Source organism: Xenopus tropicalis, chromosome 8, assembly GCF_000004195.4.
Source record: "Xenopus tropicalis strain Nigerian chromosome 8, UCB_Xtro_10.0, whole genome shotgun sequence".
Taxonomy (NCBI): domain Eukaryota; kingdom Metazoa; phylum Chordata; class Amphibia; order Anura; family Pipidae; genus Xenopus; species Xenopus tropicalis.
The window spans coordinates 130,829,675-130,847,907 of record NC_030684.2 but is presented as its reverse complement, the minus strand read 5'-3'; the positions used below and the strand labels follow the sequence as shown (position 1 = coordinate 130,847,907).

The 18,233-nt window shown below is 51.0% G+C and overlaps 2 protein-coding genes across 3 annotated transcripts in view; one reads left to right on the top strand and one right to left on the bottom strand.

The window, feature by feature from the left end:
* The window catches only part of LOC101731813 (SLAM family member 6), a 38,729-nt gene extending 34,458 nt beyond the window's left edge, over window positions 1-4,271 (bottom strand). The window contains exons 1-2 of the mRNA XM_031891388.1: window positions 3,964-4,271; window positions 25-158 (exon numbers count right to left, since the gene is read on the bottom strand). The gene's annotated coding sequence lies outside the window, so the exon portion shown is untranslated. The remainder of the gene's footprint in view (window positions 1-24; window positions 159-3,963) is intronic.
* A 3,443-nt stretch (window positions 4,272-7,714) lies between these two features.
* On the top strand, window positions 7,715-13,747 carry LOC116406709 (hornerin-like). Of its 2 annotated transcripts, none has more exons than XM_031891385.1 (2): window positions 7,715-9,247; window positions 11,738-13,491. In XM_031891385.1, the coding sequence occupies exons 1-2, from the start codon at window positions 7,726-7,728 to the stop codon at window positions 12,727-12,729; spliced, it is 2,514 nt and encodes an 837-aa protein (XP_031747245.1). In that variant the 5' UTR covers window positions 7,715-7,725; the 3' UTR covers window positions 12,730-13,491. The 2 variants fall into 2 exon arrangements, with proteins under 2 accessions (XP_031747245.1, XP_031747246.1); XM_031891386.1 differs by having other exon boundaries at window positions 7,717-9,247; window positions 12,841-13,747.
* Window positions 13,748-18,233: the final 4,486 nt, after the last annotated feature.

Here is an 18,233-nt window from a genome sequence, read left to right as displayed (position 1 = left end):
TTATATTAATGTCATTGGGCCTACCTTTGGTGACATTTCTGTCAGAATCAAAAACACCAGCGACGCCCGTCACGCTGTCTCTATGGATAAGAGACCTCAGCATTACCTCATACGCAGTAAAGAAAACCTTTTTGGAAGGCCCACCTCCAGTTCCAGACCTAAACAAAATACTGTATATGAATGCTTTTATTGTGTTGCCTACAATAAGCAATCCCATGACAACGCAGTCAATTTTTGTTACTCATTGTTGCCCAAATAAATCCCTCTCTTTCCAGTGTAACAAGTAGAATACTAAGGCATGCTCTGACACTAACCCTACTAAACTACTGCAAGTTGCTACTAACTGGCCTCGCTAACTCCCATCCCTCTCCCTTATATTCTGTATTAATGCTTCCACAATGATCCTCCTTCATAAAGGAGAGTACAGGGCATTAACTATTTTTTTGAATATTATTGTAATGACCCCCCTATTTACTGTACTGTATTAATTTGTTGTTGTACTCAGCAGCCTTGGGTACATAAGTAGCGCAGATAAGCATAGGCATGCATACATACATACATACATACATACTCATCTCGGCCGTGGGATCCTTATATCAACCTGTATCTACTTTCAGTGACTATTATTTACAACCATTGGTTAAATCCATGCCCTCATACACACAGGATTCCACACATGTAATCTTGCGATTAAGAGCACTGGGAGAAATCCCACCTGACAGTATCCTGGTGACCATGGACGTAAAAAGTTTATACACTGTCATCCCACACGACTTGGGCATCAAGGCTACCAGACGGGCACTCCTAACAAATACCTCTCTACGAATCCCAATTGAATTTTTACTTCAATTACTTGAGCTCACCCTCACAAGGAACTTTTTCCGGTTCGAGAACTCCTTTTTTCTTCAAATAGCAGGTGCGGCTATGGGTAGTGCCCTCGCCCCGTCCTATGCCAACTTATTTATGCTTGAATACGAGACTGAACATATTGTACCACTAATAGGGGACTCCATACTTGTATATTTTCGATACATCGATGACTTGTTCATGGTCTGGACCAAAGGTGCTGACAGTCTACTTTCCTTCCACCAACATTTGAATGACTTAGATAATCCTGTCAAACTAACTCTGAATTACCACATTGATAACATTGAATTCCTAGACCTAAATATCTGCAGAGACCAGAACCGACTGGGAACCCGTCTCTTTCGCAAGACGACTGATCGTAATTCCATACTTCACGCTTCTAGTTATCACCCTCCTGCCACCATTAGGGGCATCCCCTATTCCCAATTTCTACGGACTATTAGGAATAACAGCACACCAGATGTGGCTGTGGTACAACTGAGGGAAATGTTCATCAGGTTCCAGGAACGTGGCTATTCTGACTGCATACTGGAACAACAACTACAGAGGGCACTTCAACACACTCAGGATGACCTACTGGTGCGACACAAGGAAACCGCCAAAGATCCCCCCATTGATCTTTACCACCACGTTCACAGCAGCCTCTACACAACTTTCTAGGAATATACAGAAACATTGGCCAATGATTAACCAGGATGAGTCCCTCTCACTCTATTTATCTAACAAACCTCTTATGGGCTATAAGAGGAGTAGTAGCCTCAGAGACATGCTTGTACGTACTGACTTTAAGAAACACAACAAAGACCCTTCAGATTGGCTCTCGGCACACAAAAAATTGGGCTGTTACAGATGCCCGGACTGTGTTACTTGCCGCTGTCTCCTCTCTGGTCCTGATTTTCCTCATCCCCACACGGGCAGAAGGATCAAAATCAAGCATCGCTTATCCTGCACCTCTAGCTATGTGGTGTATATCATTACATGCCCATGCGGACTATATTACGTAGGCAAAACAGTGAATATGTTAAAAGAGAGGATCGGGAATCACCGTTCAGCGATTAGCAAAGCACTGAAGGAGGGTACTTCAATACAACCGGTTGCTAGGCATTTTGCCCAGCAACGGCATCCACTTCCTACTTTTAAATGCATGGCGATAGATCAGCAGCTTCCCCTGTCAAGGGGGGGTAATAGAGACTTGGCTCTTCTCCGCAGAGAATCCAGATGGATCCACACATTGGACTGTGTGGCCCCTAGGGGCCTGAATGAAATGTTACCCTTGGGATGTTTCTTTTGATGAAGTATCAGACCCTTGGTGTTCCTAGTGGCCTCCTGTTATCTCTTTATTAATTGGTGTACTGTACACCCTACGTTGTTTTAAGTGTATTATCATTTCTTTTTCTTTTCTTTTTGGTATCATCACCTATGGCCTGCCGCCCTTGTTTCTTGTATGCACATATACTGGTTAATGGGTTAATACTGGACTGAGGAATCCTGTCCATTTACCACCCCCCGCTACACCGGTCACAAAATTGTGGGTAGTAAGTGTACCCAGTTTTTGCCGGCACTGTCTCTCTTTTTGAGGGCCCCGAAGTATCACGTTTTTGGCGCCACCTGGTGCTTTTTAAATGTGTGTATACATTCACAGTGCTATTTTTCCCTGATGAAAGTTCCTGTTTGGAACTGAAACGTCGGATCAATAAAAAACCATGTAGTCACAAAGATTTTTTTTGTTTATACTTTTTTTTTTCTATTGATGTGTGATTTCATAAAAGACCCGTGAGTGCTGGCCTACATTGCTCTCTTATTTGTATTTCTTGCACAAGCACCCGGGCAATTACCACTTTGTATGTGGTGTGCTTCCAGTACTGGAACTACATATATAACATAAAAGTAAAGAAAGCAGTAAAGAAGAAAAAAAAATGAAGGAAAGATAGTAAGCAAAAAGTAAAAGCCGACTGATGAAAAAAGCAGATGAGCAAGTGTTAAAAAAAAATATCAATGTAAGATGTGTACCTATATTTGGATTCATCAGAAAGTTTTTTCTTGAGGACCCTTTTTATATCTTGGTATATTTTCTTGCTATTCTGCACGCTTCTTAAGGCTGCCACACACGGGCCGATTGTAGCTGCTGATATGGGTCCCTTAGATTGATTCAGCAGCTTATCGGCCCATGTAGGGGCACAAACAACGGGCCTGTCCGACTGATATCTGGCCTGAAATTGCCCAGATATCGATTGGGCGGGTTAAAAAATGTAGTTGGATCGGGGACCGCATCAGCTCATTGGTGCAGTCCCCAAACCAACTGCGCCTATTACTGGTGTTCTAATTCGATCATTTGGCCCCAGGGCCAAACAACCAAATTAGCCTAAATTCTCTCGATATCATTCACCCGTAAGTGGGGATATCGGAAGAAGATCTGCTCACTTGGCGACCCCGCCAGGCGAGTGGATCTTAACATGTATGGCCACCTTAAGACAGACACCAACACCGTTAACATGGTCAGCTATGTACTTCCAGTATTTCGTTTTCAGGGCAGTAGCAGTTTTAGAAGCATATTTGCCAATTATTCTGTCAAACAATGGCACTAATTTCTCAATAGGAGCCTTATTTTCCAACTCTCTAAATTTGAGATTTCTCAGTGTGCTCTCATGAAGTTTTTTCTGTGTTTGGGTGAGGGGGGGGGTGTCAATTTCCTCACTGTCTACTTCACTTGGTTCCTCAGGATGATAATTTTTGTCTGTAAGTTCAATATCAGATAAATCTGGGCTGCTAATATAGTGAGGCCTTTTCACATGATTCCTCTTTTTTGTGTTGAGTTTCTGCTCTGTTGTAGCTACTAACACCTGACCTGTCACTGCTCTCATTAAGGTAAATAGGTATTTCACTTTTTCCTTCAGATTTACTAACGCTTCCATCTTTGGTGGTTTGGGCCAAATCTCTGAGATAAAAGTTCCTTTCTGCTTGCAATTGTGACTTTTCTGTATTGTGGCCTCTGCTGTTTTCTACTCTCTTCTTTCCTTTTTTGCATTGTGTTTGCTTTAGTGTTCAAATAACATTCATGCCTCCATCTACTGTCACCTCTATCATGCCCCAGCCTACCTTGCTCATCTTTCTTTTGTTTCAGTTTTTAATTACAGCCACTGTCAGCCAAATCGCTGTTGCCTCTCCTCTCCATTGTTTGCCTTGCAAAGGGGTTCCTTCTAAGCACTTCAGATGGTGATTGCGCACCTGCATTATCCACGACCTCCATCTTATGATGGCGGAAGTAATGTGAAATGTGACATTTAACGGTTACTTCGGAATCAAGATCTATTGTTGCATTTTTGGTGCTCAGTGATTACAACAATTGCCTAGTTAAAGGGAAGGGACTGGGGCTGTGGGATAGCAGGTATAGTAGGGAGAGATGGTGCCTATAGTAGCAGTGGGGGGGGGATAATAGCCTCTGGAAAGGGACTGGGGCTGTGGGATAGCAGGTATAGTAGGGAGAGATGGTGCCTATAGTAGCAGTGGGGGGATAATAGCCTCTGGGAAGGGACTGGGGCTGTGGGATAGCAGGTATAGTAGGGAGAGATGGTGCCTATAGTAGCAGTGGGGGGATAATAGCCTCTGGGAAGGGACTGGGGCTGTGGGATAGCAGGTATAGTAGGGAAAGATGGTGCCTATAGTAGCAGTGGGGGGATAATAGCCTCTGGGAAGGGACTGGGGCTGTGGGATAGCAGGTATAGTAGGGAGAGGTGGTGCCTATAGTAGCAGTGGGGGGATAATAGCCTCTGGGAAGGGACTGGGGCTGTGGGATAGCAGGTATAGTAGGGAGAGAATTTTATTAAAATATATTAAACAAATACAATTAAACAATAATTACATTTCAATCAAGCAAAAAAAAAACAAACATATAAATCAATATCACATCAAAAAAACAAAGCGTACCTCCCTCCAAAGCATCTTATTTCTTACAGATCATTATAAAACACATATCAAGAGGCATCTTTATGTTTCTTTTTTTGAAAATTGTCCAAACATTTCCCAGCAGACCGTTTAACCTGTACCCGCACACCTGCCCCCTGACTCTCCATCACACTTTCCTCCTCCAACTCCCCTTCCTCCAGTGACTCCTTTTCTGCCCCCTGAGACTGAAAAGCCCCTTCCCTTTTGCTCTTCTTCCTGCTGGAGATGATATCAGATGAGAGACTTTTCCTTTTCTCCCTCTCCTCCTCTCCCTCCTCCATTCTCTCCAACTCTACCTGTTCCTCTGCTAAATCCCCCCATGACTTCCCTCCTGGCAAAACAAACCTATTTTCAGTTGGGAGGGTAATTACACCCGGGCACTGAGTCTCCTTAGCTTTATTAGATTTGCTGCCCACCACTATCCAACCATCCCCTCCACCTCCCTCCTCTTGGGCTGCCTGTACCTTTGCCTGTTTGTTCTCTCTCTCCTTCCCTCTCACCTCTGTTGGGCGCCCCCTGTCTGTCTCTTTTGCCCCACCTGCCCTCTCCTCCCCCCTTCCCTCAGTCTGGGGCAAGTTCTCCCCTGGCATTGGGGTACTCATTACTTTTTCCAGATTGGGACAAGCCTTCCTAATGTTGCGCCAGGTGTCGGGGCAGGCCCTATAAGCATGGCCGGATTGCATACACAGGTTACACTTTATGGCCTTTACACACTCCTTGCTTGGGTGCCCAGTCTCCCCACACAAAGCACATTTCTGTATGTTGCACTTTACAGCATAATGCCTGTTGGACCCACATTTATAGCATAGCCTGGGCTGGCCCACATAGAAACAGACACCCCTTGCTTTCCCAATGAAAAAGGAATTTCGGAGATGTTTCTGAACATTCTGATCCACATGCAGTTTTACTTGGACTTTATACCCCCCTATCCAGAATCCCTCCTCATCAAACACAGGCTCCAGGGGGGATAGGACAGTGCACTGGCGCCGGAGCCATATGAGGATGTCCTGCTCATGCACTGTCTCTCTCTTCATGATAATGGTGACCAGTTTGGTTTCGGGTTTGGACACAGGGATTACCCTAAACCCCTCCCACTCCTTGGCCTCTTTACTCAGATGGTACCGCCTCCAGAACTCCTCTAACCCTTGGGATAGCTTATAGCTTAAATCAGTGCTGTCCAACTGGCGGCCCGCGGGCCGCATGCGGCCCGCGACCCCCCTCTGTGTGGCCCCCCACCTGTCTGGCTGCTTTGATGGCTTACTCTTGTGTAAACTTTAAATGGTATCAGTACTGTGATTAACTGCCCCCCCTGCATGGTTCTCACCTCAGATTCAGGCTGTAATCAGGCTGTATTGTTTAAATATGTAATCCCCTGTGTTGTTCACACCTTTTAATCTCTGCATTGTTCAACCCCTGCAGTGTTCACACCTCAGGCTCAGGCTGTAATCACCCCCATTGTTCCCCTGTTCACACCTCAGGAGCAGTAGAAACCCACAAATAATCCCTGCATACTACAAAAAGAACATATACTGAGGTGGTACTGCAATTAAAACGTTTTTTAATATATAGTTATTGTGCAGACTGTAGGAGCAGTGCCAGCATTGTGTCACTATAGGCTGCCTGTGTGTGCCATACACACAGGCAGCATAGGGCAAGCAGAGTATGGACACACAGGCAGGGTAGGGAAGGCAGAGTATGGCACACACAGGCAGGGTAGGGCAGGCAGAGTATTGCACACACAGGCCAAGTATGGCACAAACCAGCCAAGAATGGCACACACAGTGAAAGTATGGCATGCAGGCAGGGTAGGGCAGGCAGAGTATGGCACACACAGGCAGGGTAGGGAAGGCAGAGTATGGCACACACAAAGGCAGGGTAGGGCAGGCAGAGTATGGCACACACACAGGCAGGGTAGGGCAGGCAGAGTATGGGAGGTTTTTGCTGTACTACAACCATTAATATGGGTATGGTCATGTGATAACATGGGTGTGGTTTCAAGTGGGTGCAGTTTCAAAAAGGGGAGTGGTCAAAACTGGCTTCCATTATCGGCCCTCCACCACATAGGCCGGTAAAATTCCGGCCCTCGGTACAACAAAAGTTGGACAGCACTGGCTTAAATCAAACTCAGTGTCTGTGACACTCAGCAAGGCATAAACGTCCTGTGGGGTAAAACCCAGCAACTGCTTAATGATGTTTCTGCCCACAAACCTGCGCCCCGGGAAATCCTCCCTCTCTTTCTCCCACTTAATTTTCACAACATTCTTCCTCTTATCAAACTCATCATCAAACTCCTCATCCTGCTCACGTGCAAAGAATCTCCTTCCCTCCCAAACACTGCCCCCCGCAGCCCCAGCAACACTCTCAGTCCCCCCTTGCACATTGCTTTCCCCAGCAGAATAAACGACATTTTTTCCTTCCCCTCCCCCCTCAGTCACACACGTTGCATTACCTGCAATCACCTGCACCTCAGCTGCACCACTCTCAGCCACTTGCACCTCAGCTGCCCCAGCACTCACTGCCCCACCCCCCTCACTCACACACATTGCATTACCTGCAATCACCTGCACCTCAGCCCTCATCCCACTCACGGCAGCTGCACACACACCATCAGTATTGGAAAGACCGTTACTATGCACAGTATCAGTAGCAACGCTACATTCTGCAACAGTTTTTGAAACCTCAGTCTCTTTGACCAGTTCAACGACTTTAAGCAGTCTCTCAGTAGTCACATTGCCTTCTTTCATCTGCTCAAACCTCTGCTTGTTGCCATACAGCTCCCTCCATGGCTCTATAACAGCCAGAAAGTAGCCCAATGACCCGTAGTAAAACGTAGGGAAGCAGGGGCATGACAGACGCGTTGGACAGACTTAGCCACTCCCAGTTACAGGTGATTGGTTGGTTTGTAAGGGGTATAAAATGCGGGTAACTGTTCCCGCTTCTCACTCCATTTTAGTCAGCAGAGTAAAACGGTTACGTTGGACTGTGCTGCCTAAAATGGCGGAGAGCGGGGATTTGGCCGACCTGGTCCAGAGGTTCCGTGCAGCAGCAGCCCAGCAAGATCCGGAATGGCTTCAGCAGCAGCTACGTGACCTGCTTGGAAGGAGTCCGGCGGCGCAGAGGGATGGAAGGCCGACCAGACGTTCCAGACCGCCGGAGAGGTTGAGCCCGCAGCCCTTCAGTGGAGCAAGCAGAAGGAGCCGGAGGAGCGACGGGAGCACACAGGGGGAGAGGCAGAGCGGCAGGGGACGAGCGGCGAGCACAAGAAGGGGCAGTGAGGGAGCCATGGAGGTCGCGCAGCAAGCAGGAGGGAGCAGCAGGCAAGTATGCGTTAGGGCCCTCCCTGCAGCTCCGAGATCAGAGTGTGAAGGGCAGAGCGGGGGGGCTGAATCTGCAGAGGGGGATGGAGCGGCAGCGTCTTCAGGCCCACAGTCCACAGGAGCAGCGGAGGAGGGAGCAGGAATCGGCACACCAGGGGCCAGGGAGGAAGCTACGGCCCTGCAAGGGGGGAACACGGGGGATGAGGGCACGGAGGTCACGGCCCGCCCTGCGGCTCCGAGGCCAGCGGGGAGAGGGAGAAGCAGGGAGGGGGAAGCCTCCCAACACACGCAGGCTGCGAGGGGGGGCAGAGCATCACAGCCCCCAGCACCACGGGAGACGTGCAAAGCACGGAAGGGAGCAGGCAAGGGAACATCCAGGGCCAGGACAAGAGACACGGCCCAGCAGGGGAAGATAGGAGGGGGAGAGCAAAGGCAGAGCACAGGGAGCAGAAGGGACACCACGGGAGCACAGCAAGGGGAGGCGGCCCCCAACCCAGTGGGTGGCCAGGAGAGGGGAAGAGGACATGGCACGGCTCAGGGGCACCCCCGGGAGCCGGGGGCATCAAGGGAGAGCACCCCTGTAATCCGGCAGGGGGGGGGATCGGGCAGAGGCAGTGGGGAGGGATTGCCCAGCAACAGGACCCATGGAAGCAGCAGGCCCAGTAGGAGCAGGGAGCGCAGCAGGACCAGGCAAGGAGGGAGGCACAGCCCCCACCTTAGGAGCAGGTCCAGGAGTAGGGGGCACAGGGACTGGCACGAGCACGGCCACAGCATGGCCAGGAGCAGAAGGGAGGACAGCGCGGCACGCTTGGGGACGCAGAGAGCGTGGGAACAGGGGATGGAGCACAGGAGCAGGTCTAGGTCACGCTGCAGTTCACATAGGGGCAGGCACTCGTGCTGTCGGTTTTCTTACAGGAGCAGCCCTTGCGGTTCGGAGAGAAGGACATCGCATGCAGGGACCCCAGCGCGGGACAGCAGGACACACGGGAGACAGTCAAGGGGACGGGAAGAGGACCGGGGAACTCAGCGCGGTGCCAGCCAGCAACAGCATCGGACTGGAGGCACCAGGTTGGAGAGCACAGTCACGGCCCAGGGGCCGGCCGCGCCCTTGGGGCCAGGAGGTAAGCAAGGTGGGACACCTCAGGGGCAGGAGGCAGGCACACTTCTCGAGGGCCTTCGGCAACTCCTGGAAGGTTGGGAAGGTGGGAATCACACGGAGCGAGGGGCGGCCAGGGCCTGGGTGGCAAGTCAAGGGTCCACAACACCAGGTTTGATTGGAGTCACGCAGGCAGCGGGGGCCAGGATGGGAGCTAGCACGGCCCCAAACCCACAGGCAGGGGATGCAGCGGCGAGCAAGGGCGTGGACGTGGCCGGGGGGGAACCGGAGGACAGCAGCAAAGCAAGGGAGGCAGAGAGGGACGCGATAGTCAGCGGGATAGCGGATGCAGCTCGCCAGAACGCATACGTTTCCTTCGCAGGACCACTGGGGGTCCATGTCAAGGTTGAAATTAAGGAAAAAATATGGAAAGGGGAGTTCGTCGAGTTATTCTCCTTACTACCCCTAGATGAGGTAATCGAACTGAAAGATGAGGATAAAAAGGACAGCAAGAAAGAGGAGGAGGAAAAGAAAAAGAAGTACAGGAAGCTGCCCAAAACATTCGGGAACTGGCTGAGGGCATTCTGTATCCTAGCCAGTATTATTGGGGAGAAAACTCCCGAAAAATGCTCGGCGCTATTTTGTTACGTAGACGGCATATGGGAAGCTTTTAGGGTGTACGGGGGGCTGGCTTGGTGGCGCTACGACGAGCAGTTTCGTCAAAGACTAGCGGCCAATCCTACCATGAGGTGGGACCAGATGGACATTACCCTCTGGCTCCGGCTCATGATGGCGCAGCGTTCCACCCCCTTTCAGAAGGGGGCCGGGGGGCAAGGAAGCTCCTCGGCCCCATTCAAGCCCGGATATTGCTGGCTGTTTAATGACAGCCAGTGCAAGTGGGGTAACACTTGTAAATACAAGCACGAGTGTTCCGGGTGCGGAGGAGCGCATGCTTACTGCAGATGTTTTAAGCGTGGAAAACCGGCAGGGAGACAAGGGGAGTCTGCAAAAGGGGAGGACGCCAGTGAGGCTAAGCGGGATGCAGCCCTGGCTAGACCGCTACGGTAAGAGGGGGGAGGCGCGGGCGCTGGAGCAGGGCTTTCAGGAAGGGTTTAGGATTCCATTTAAAGAAAAAGGGCCCTTACCGCCCCCGCGCAATCTAAAGTCCGCAGAGCAATTCCCAGAGGTAGTGAGGCAAAAATTGGCCAAAGAGGTTGAGTTGGGCAGGGTGGCGGGACCTTTCGCTAGCCCGCCCCTGGACAACTTACGTATATCGCCATTGGGGGTGGTCCCAAAAAAGGAGCCGGGAAAATTCCGCTTAATCCATCATTTGTCGTACCCAAAAGGGGGTTCGGTGAATGATGACATTGACAAGGAATTGAGCTCCGTGTCATACACGTCCTTTGACCAGGCAGTAGAGTTGGTGAGGATAGCAGGGAGGGGAGCGCTGATGGCGAAGGTGGACATTGAGTCTGCCTTCCGCTTGCTGCCGATACACCCAGACTGTCAACACCTGCTAGGTTGCAGGTTTGAGGGATCGTATTTTGTGGATTTATGCCTCCCAATGGGGTGCGCTATTTCCTGCGCATACTTCGAAATGTTTAGTCGGTTTCTAGAATGGGTAATCAAAAAAGAATCGGGCTACACCTCAGTGGTCCATTATTTGGATGATTACCTCTGTATAGGCCCGGCCAACAGTAGCATTTGCGCATATATCCTGGAGACGATACAGGAAGTAGCCCTATCTTTCGGTGTCCCCTTAGCTAAAGAAAAAACCGAGGGCCCTACCACATCAATTCAGTTCCTGGGGATCCTAATTGACTCAGTGGCAGGGGAATGCAGGCTACCGGAGGGTAAGGTTATGGAGTTGAGACAAGCGGTGGCAGAGATGGGAAAGGCAAAGAGAGCAACGCTAAGACAGGTCCAATCACTCTTAGGCAAGTTGAACTTCGCTTGTAGGATCATCCCGGTGGGACGGGTTTTTAGTAGGCGTTTGGCACAGGCGACAGCCGGGGTGCAGGTGGCACACCACCACTTGGGCATATCCAGAGAAGTTAAGGCCGATTTAGCGGTGTGGGGGCGGTTCCTGCGGGATTTCAATGGCAGGGTACTATTCCAAGCCAAAGAGATCTCTGCACTGGAACTACAGCTATTCACGGACGCGGCGGGGAGCTCCGGCTTTGGAGCTTACCTCGCGGGCCGATGGTGCGCGGCACCTTGGCCGCTGGAGTGGGGGCAGTCAGAATTGGTACGGAACATAGCCTTTTTGGAACTATTCCCCATAGTGGTAGCGATGCACGTCTGGGAAAAAGAACTTAGGAACCGCAGAATTGTATTCCACTCAGACAATATGACAGTAGTGCAGGCCATCAACAGCTGGTCGGCTTCTTCCCCCCCTGTTTTGAGGCTGCTGCGAGCACTGGTGCTGCGGTGCCTCCAGTTGAATGTAAAGTGCAGGGCAGTACATGTGGAGGGTGAGAAGAACATAATAGCAGATGCACTTTCTCGGTTTCAGTGGGAGCGTTTTTGGGAGGCGGCGCCCGAGGCATCGCGGCAGGCATGCGAATTTCCACAACGGCTCTGGCAGTTAGCGAGTGTCGACTGCTGGAGTTTGTAAAAGCGTCAGTGGCGGATTCTACCTGGGCTGCATATAGCAAGGCTTGGAACGATTGGAGGCAGCTGGAGGAGTGGTCCGGGGGGTTTGGTAGCAGGCAAGACAAGCTTTCAGGCCTGGTGTGGTATGTGGTGTGGCTTGCGGAACAGGGTAAGTCAGTGGCTTTTATTGAAAAACGAATGGCAGCGCTGGCATTCCGGTTTAAGCTCTTAGGTGAAGAGGATCTCACGAAGGAATTCCGGATTAAGCAGGCAGTGAAGGGTATAAAACGGGGAAAACGGACACGAGATTCGCGCAGGCCCATCTCCTTTGATTTACTGGGTAAGTTACAGGGTGTCCTGCCTAAGTGTTGCCGCTCTGAGTATGAAGTTATTTTATTCAGAGCAGCGTTTGCGCTAGCATTCTTCGGGGCACTGAGACTGGGAGAGTTGGTAAGTAAGAGCAAGTCGGTCCCAGGCGGTCTGTTTTTTCAGGATGTACAAGTCACAGAGGATAGGGTTTTTATTCGGCTGCAGCGGTCAAAGACGGATGTCCTAGGAAAAGGAAAGGATATTGTTCTCTTTAAAGTTGACGGGGGGTTGGCATGCCCCGTTGGCTGTCTTCACCGGTTCTTAAAGGTACGGCGGGAGGGAGCCGAGGTGTTCCTCATACACGATGACAAAACCCCTCTTACACGTTTTCAGTTTACTAACATCTTGAAGAGGAGTTTGGGTATGTCTGGGGTGATCCCGGCAGAATTTGGGACACATTCCTTTCGTATCGGGGCAGCAACCGAAGCAGCAAGGCTCGGTTTGGGGGATCACACGGTTATGCAGATCGGGAGGTGGGAGTCTAAGCGCTTCAAAAGTTATATACGGCCTGGCTTATTGGTCCAGGGCAGTTCAAACGCGTAATTGGGGTGATGCAAGGGCATCATTGGTGTAAGGGGTGGTGGTCAGGTCACCATACCAAGTTTAAAATGTTTGTGTTGTTTTCTCTGTTGGTTTACATTATTTATTTTGCAGGCTGCAAAACGGTTGTTTGGATGATGGGCCATTCGTACATGTGTTGGGCCCGAAGGAGAGCCGCAGTTAGAAGAACTGGAGTGCAGCTGGGCTTTCCGGAGGACCTCGTGACACTAAAATGGTTTGGAGTTTCTGGCCTAAGATGGGATGGCATACTGCCAATGTTGTTTAACTCTGTCCGGGCAGGCCACAGACCGGACATTCTGGTGATACATGCAGGTGGCAACGATTTGGGGGCAGTGCCCCAGAAACAACTTGTGGCTAGGATGAAACAAGATTTGGATGCTGTGAGGTTGAGGTTTCCGGATATTGTTTTGGTATGGTCAGAGATAATTCCCAGGTTAGTATGGAGACATGCGAGGGATGCGGTGGCTATTGAGAGGTGTAGGAAGAAGGTGAACAAGTTGGTATCGCCTTTTGTTCGGAAGTGTGGGGGAGTGGTAGTGAGGCATAGGTCTTTAGAGGAGAAATTAGCGGGCTACTACATCCGGGATGGAGTGCACCTTTCGGAGGTTGGATTGGATCTCTTCAACCTGGCTTTGAGTGAAGGCATAGAGAAGGCTTTGTTGTGGCTAGGTGGGGCACGGCGCGCATGAGGAGTCACGCGCGCGCGTTCGTGGCGGGGTGATTAAGTTGGGGGAAAGCAATGGTTGGGTTAGGAGGGGAGTTTTATAGTTAAGTGGGGCTGGCATGCTTGGAACCTCAGGGGTAAGAAAGTGGATTAGGAGGTAAGTTTTGTTGGGTAGTTGGTTCCGGGCCAGAAGGGCAGCTGGCAGCGCCAGTTGCGCTGCGCAGTTATTGGATTGTTACAGTGTTTGGCTATTTAAAAGTTGATTTGTTTGTTATACAAACATTTGTGTTATGTTTGAGATGTTGTTTCACATTTGTTATTTATGTTATGTTTTAAATTAAAACTTCACTTGTTGTTAATAAATTTTCTGCGGCCATTTTTATCCCAAGAATTGGTGTCTGTGTGTTTATTGGGGATGGTAAGTAAAGAGGTAAAAGGGGGTTGTTGGTTGGGAGAAGGGCGGGTCAAGTTCCAACGTTACTCATGTCATGTCTTTAATGTAGATCTCAGTCTCTTCCAGCTCCTTATTGAGGAAAGTCACCTCTCTGATAAATCGAGCTCTCCTCTCTCCTTTCAGCGAATCCTCACTCTTTATCAGTCTGTCAATGTCTCTGTTTAACTTACTTTGTTTTTCCTCCAAACACCGCAGCTCTTTCAAAGCATTAATAATGGTGTCATACTGTATAACAGTCTCAGTACCTTTGTGCCCTTCCCCAGCTTTCCCCAGGGGGCCGGCAGCCATTACCTGCTCACTCTCCAGGGCCACACGGCTTCCATGTACCTCACAGGCAGCAGCCATTTCCTGGTCACTCAGAGCGCTCTCTGCAACCTCCAGGGCCACACAGCTTCCATGTTCCCCATTGGCAGCAGCCATCTCCTGGTTGGTCAGAACACTTTCTGCAACCACCATTGCCATATGGCTTTCATGCCCCTCACTGCCAGCAGCCATTTTGCAGTCATCAGACTCTCCTCTCACCTCCTGGTTTGCCTCTGCTGTAGCTCCGCAGCTCCCTGCAGTTACTCCAACACCGGCGCCCAGGTCACAGAGTCACTCTCCATGCCGCTTTGGGAACAGCTTTTGCTTTTCTTTTCCTTTCCTTTATCAGAGCAGGAAACATTGCCCTCTGCAGTGCGCTCCACTGTCACCATGATGTTGGACTCAGTGGCCTTCCTGCTGCTTCTCAAACGGGTCTCAACTACCCGGCCAAATGGTTTCGCCTTCTTCCCCATTGAGTAGGGAAAAACAGTAAAAAACAGAGAAAAAGTACCCACAAAACTAACCCCCAGACCCAGCCGGGCCTGGGAGAAAGTCACAACTCCACAGAGCACTCAGAGCACCTCCACTCAGTAGCAACAGCAATGAGCAAATGGCCTCTGGGAAGGGGGTGTGGCTGTGGGATAGCAGGTATAGTAGGGAGAGATGGTGCCTATAGTAGCAGTGGGATAATAGCCTCTGGGAAGGGACTGGGGCTGTGGGATAGCAGGTATAGTAGGGAGAGATGGTGCCTATAGTAGCAGTGGGGGGATAATAGCCTCTGGGAAAGGACTGGGGCTGTGGGATAGCAGGTATAGTAGGGAGAGATGGTGCCTATAGTAGCAGTGGGATAATAGCCTCTGGGAAGGGACTGGGGCTGTGGGATAGCAGGTATAGTAGGGAGAGATGGTGCCTATAGTAGCAGTGGGGGGATAATAGCCTCTGGGAAGGGACTGTGGCTGTGGGATAGCAGGTATAGTAGGGGAGAGATGGTGCCTATAGTAGCAGTGGGATAATAGCCTCTGGGAAGGGACTGGGGCTGTGGGATAGCAGGTATAGTAGGGAGAGATGGTGCCTATAGTAGCAGTGGGATAATAGCCTCTGGGAAGGGACTGGGGCTGTGGGATAGCAGGTATAGTAGGGAGAGATGGTGCCTATAGTAGCAGTGGGGGGATAATAGCCTCTGGGAAGGGACTGGGGCTGTGGGATAGCAGGTATAGTAGGGATAGATGGTGCCTATAGTAGCAGTGGGATAATAGCCTCTGGGAAGGGACTGGGGCTGTGGGATAGCAGGTATAGTAGGGAGAGATGGTGCCTATAGTAGCAGTGGGGGGATAATAGCCTCTGGGAAGGGACTGGGCTGTGGGATAGCAGGTATAGTAGGGAGAGATGGTGCCTATAGTAGCAGTGGGGGGATAATAGCCTCTGGGAAGGGACTGGGGCTGTGGGATAGAAGGTATAGTAGGGAGAGATGGTGCCTATAGTAGCAGTGGGATAATAGCCTCTGGGAAGGGACTGGGGCTGTGGGATAGCAGGTATAGTAGGGAGAGATGGTGCCTATAGTAGCAGTGGGGGGATAATAGCTTCTGGGAAGGGACTGGGGCTGTCGGATAGCAGGGATAGTAGGGAGAGATGGTGCCTATAGTAGCAGTGGGGGGATAATAGCCTCTGGGAAGGGACTGGGGCTGTGGGATAGCAGGTATAGGAGGGAGAGATGGTGCCTATAGTAGCAGTGGGATAAAAGCCTCTGGGAAGGGACTGGGGCTGTGGGATAGCAGGTATAGGAGGGAGAGATGGTGCCTATAGTAGCAGTGGGATAAAAGCCTCTGGGAAGGGACTGGGGCTGTGGGATAGCAGGTATAGGAGGGAGAGATGGTGCCTATAGTAGCAGTGGGGGGATAATAGCCTCTGGGAAGGGACTGGGGCTGTGGGATAGCAGGTATAGGAGGGAGAGATGGTGCCTATAGTAGCAGTGGGGGGATAATAGCCTCTGGGAAGGGACTGGGGCTGTGGGATAGCAGGTATAGGAGGGGAGAGATGGTGCCTATAGTAGCAGTGGGATAAAAGCCTCTGGGAAGGGACTGGGGCTGTGGATAGCAGGTATAGGAGGGAGAGATGGTGCCTATAGTAGCAGTGGGATAAAAGCCTCTGGGAAGGGACTGGGGCTGTGGGATAGCAGGTATAGTAGGGAGAGATGGTGCCTATAGTAGCAGTGGGGGGATAATAGCCTCTGGGAAGGGACTGGGGCTGTGGGATAGCAGGTATAGTAGGGAGAGATGGTGGCCTATATTAGCAGTGGGGGATAATAGCCTCTGGGAAGGGACTGGGGCTGTGGGATAGCAGGTATAGTAGGGAGAGATGGTGCCTATAGTAGCAGTGGGGGGGATAATAGCCTCTGGGAAGGGACTGTGGCTGTGGGATAGCAGGTATAGTAGGGAGAGATGGTGCCTATAGTAGCAGTGGGACAATAGCCTCTGGGAAGGGACTGGGGCTGTGGGATAGCAGGTATAGTAGGGAGAGATGGTGCCTATAGTAGCAGTGGGGGGGATAATAGCCTCTGGGAAGGGACTGGGGCTGTGGGATAGCAGGTATAGTAGGGAGAGATGGTGCCTATAGTAGCAGTGGGATAATAGCCTCTGGGAAGGGACTGGGGCTGTGGGATAGCAGGTATAGTAGGGAGAGATGGTGCCTATAGTAGCAGTGGGGGGATAATAGCCTCTGGGAAGGGACTGGGGCTGTGGGATAGCAGGTATAGGAGGGAGAGATGGTGCCTATAGTAGCAGTGGGGGGATAATAGCCTCTGGGAAGGAACTGGGGCTGTGGGATGGATAGCAGGTATAGTAGGGAAAGATGGTGCCTATAGTAGCAGTGGGATAATAGCCTCTGGGAAGGGACTGGGGCTGTGGGATAGCAGGTATAGTAGGGAGAGATGGTGCCTATAGTAGCAGTGGGGGGATAATAGCCTCTGGGAAGGAACTGGGGCTGTGGGATGGATAGCAGGTATAGTAGGGAGAGATGGTGCCTATATTAGCAGTGGGGGGATAATAGCCTCTGGGAAGGGACTGGGGCTGTGGGATAGCAGGTATAGTAGGGAGAGATGGTGCCTATAGTAGCAGTGGGGGGATAATAGCCTCTGGGAAGGGACTGGGGCTGTGGGATAGCAGGTATAGTAGGGAAAGATGGTGCCTATAGTAGCAGTGGGGGGATAATAGCCTCTGGGAAGGGACTGGGGCTGTGGGATAGCAGGTATAGTAGGGAGAGATGGTGCCTATAGTAGCAGTGGGGGGATAATAGCCTCTGGGAAGGGACTGGGGCTGTGGGATAGCAGGTATAGTAGGGAGAGATGGTGCCTATAGTAGCAGTGGGGGGATAATAGCCTCTGGGAAGGGACTGGGGCTGTGGGATAGCAGGTATAGTAGGGAGAGATGGTGCCTATAGTAGCAGTGGGGGGATAATAGCCTCTGGGAAGGGACTGTGGCTGTGGGATAGCAGGTATAGTAGGGAGAGATGGTGCCTATAGTAGCAGTGGGGGGATAATAGCTTCTGGGAAGGGACTGGGGCTGTGGGATAGCAGGTATAGTAGGGAGAGATGGTGCCTATAGTAGCAGTGGGGGGGATAATAGCCTCTGGGAAGGGGGTGTGGCTGTGGGATAGCAGGTATAGTAGGGAGAGATGGTGCCTATAGTAGCAGTGGGGGGATAATAGCTTCTGGGAAGGGACTGGGGCTGTGGGATAGCAGGGATAGTAGGGAGAGATGGTGCTATAGTAGCAGTGGGATAATAGCCTCTGGGAAGGGACTGGGGCTGTGGGATAGCAGGTATAGGAGGGAGAGATGGTGCCTATAGTAGCAGTGGGGGGATAATAGCCTCTGGGAAGGGACTAGGGCTGTGGGATAGCAGGTATAGTAGGGAGAGATGGTGCCTATAGTAGCAGTGGGGGGATAATAGCTTCTGGGAAGGGACTGGGGCTGTGGGATAGCAGGTATAGTAGGGAGAGATGGTGCCTATAGTAGCAGTGGGGGGGATAATAGCCTCTGGGAAGGGGGTGTGGCTGTGGGATAGCAGGTAT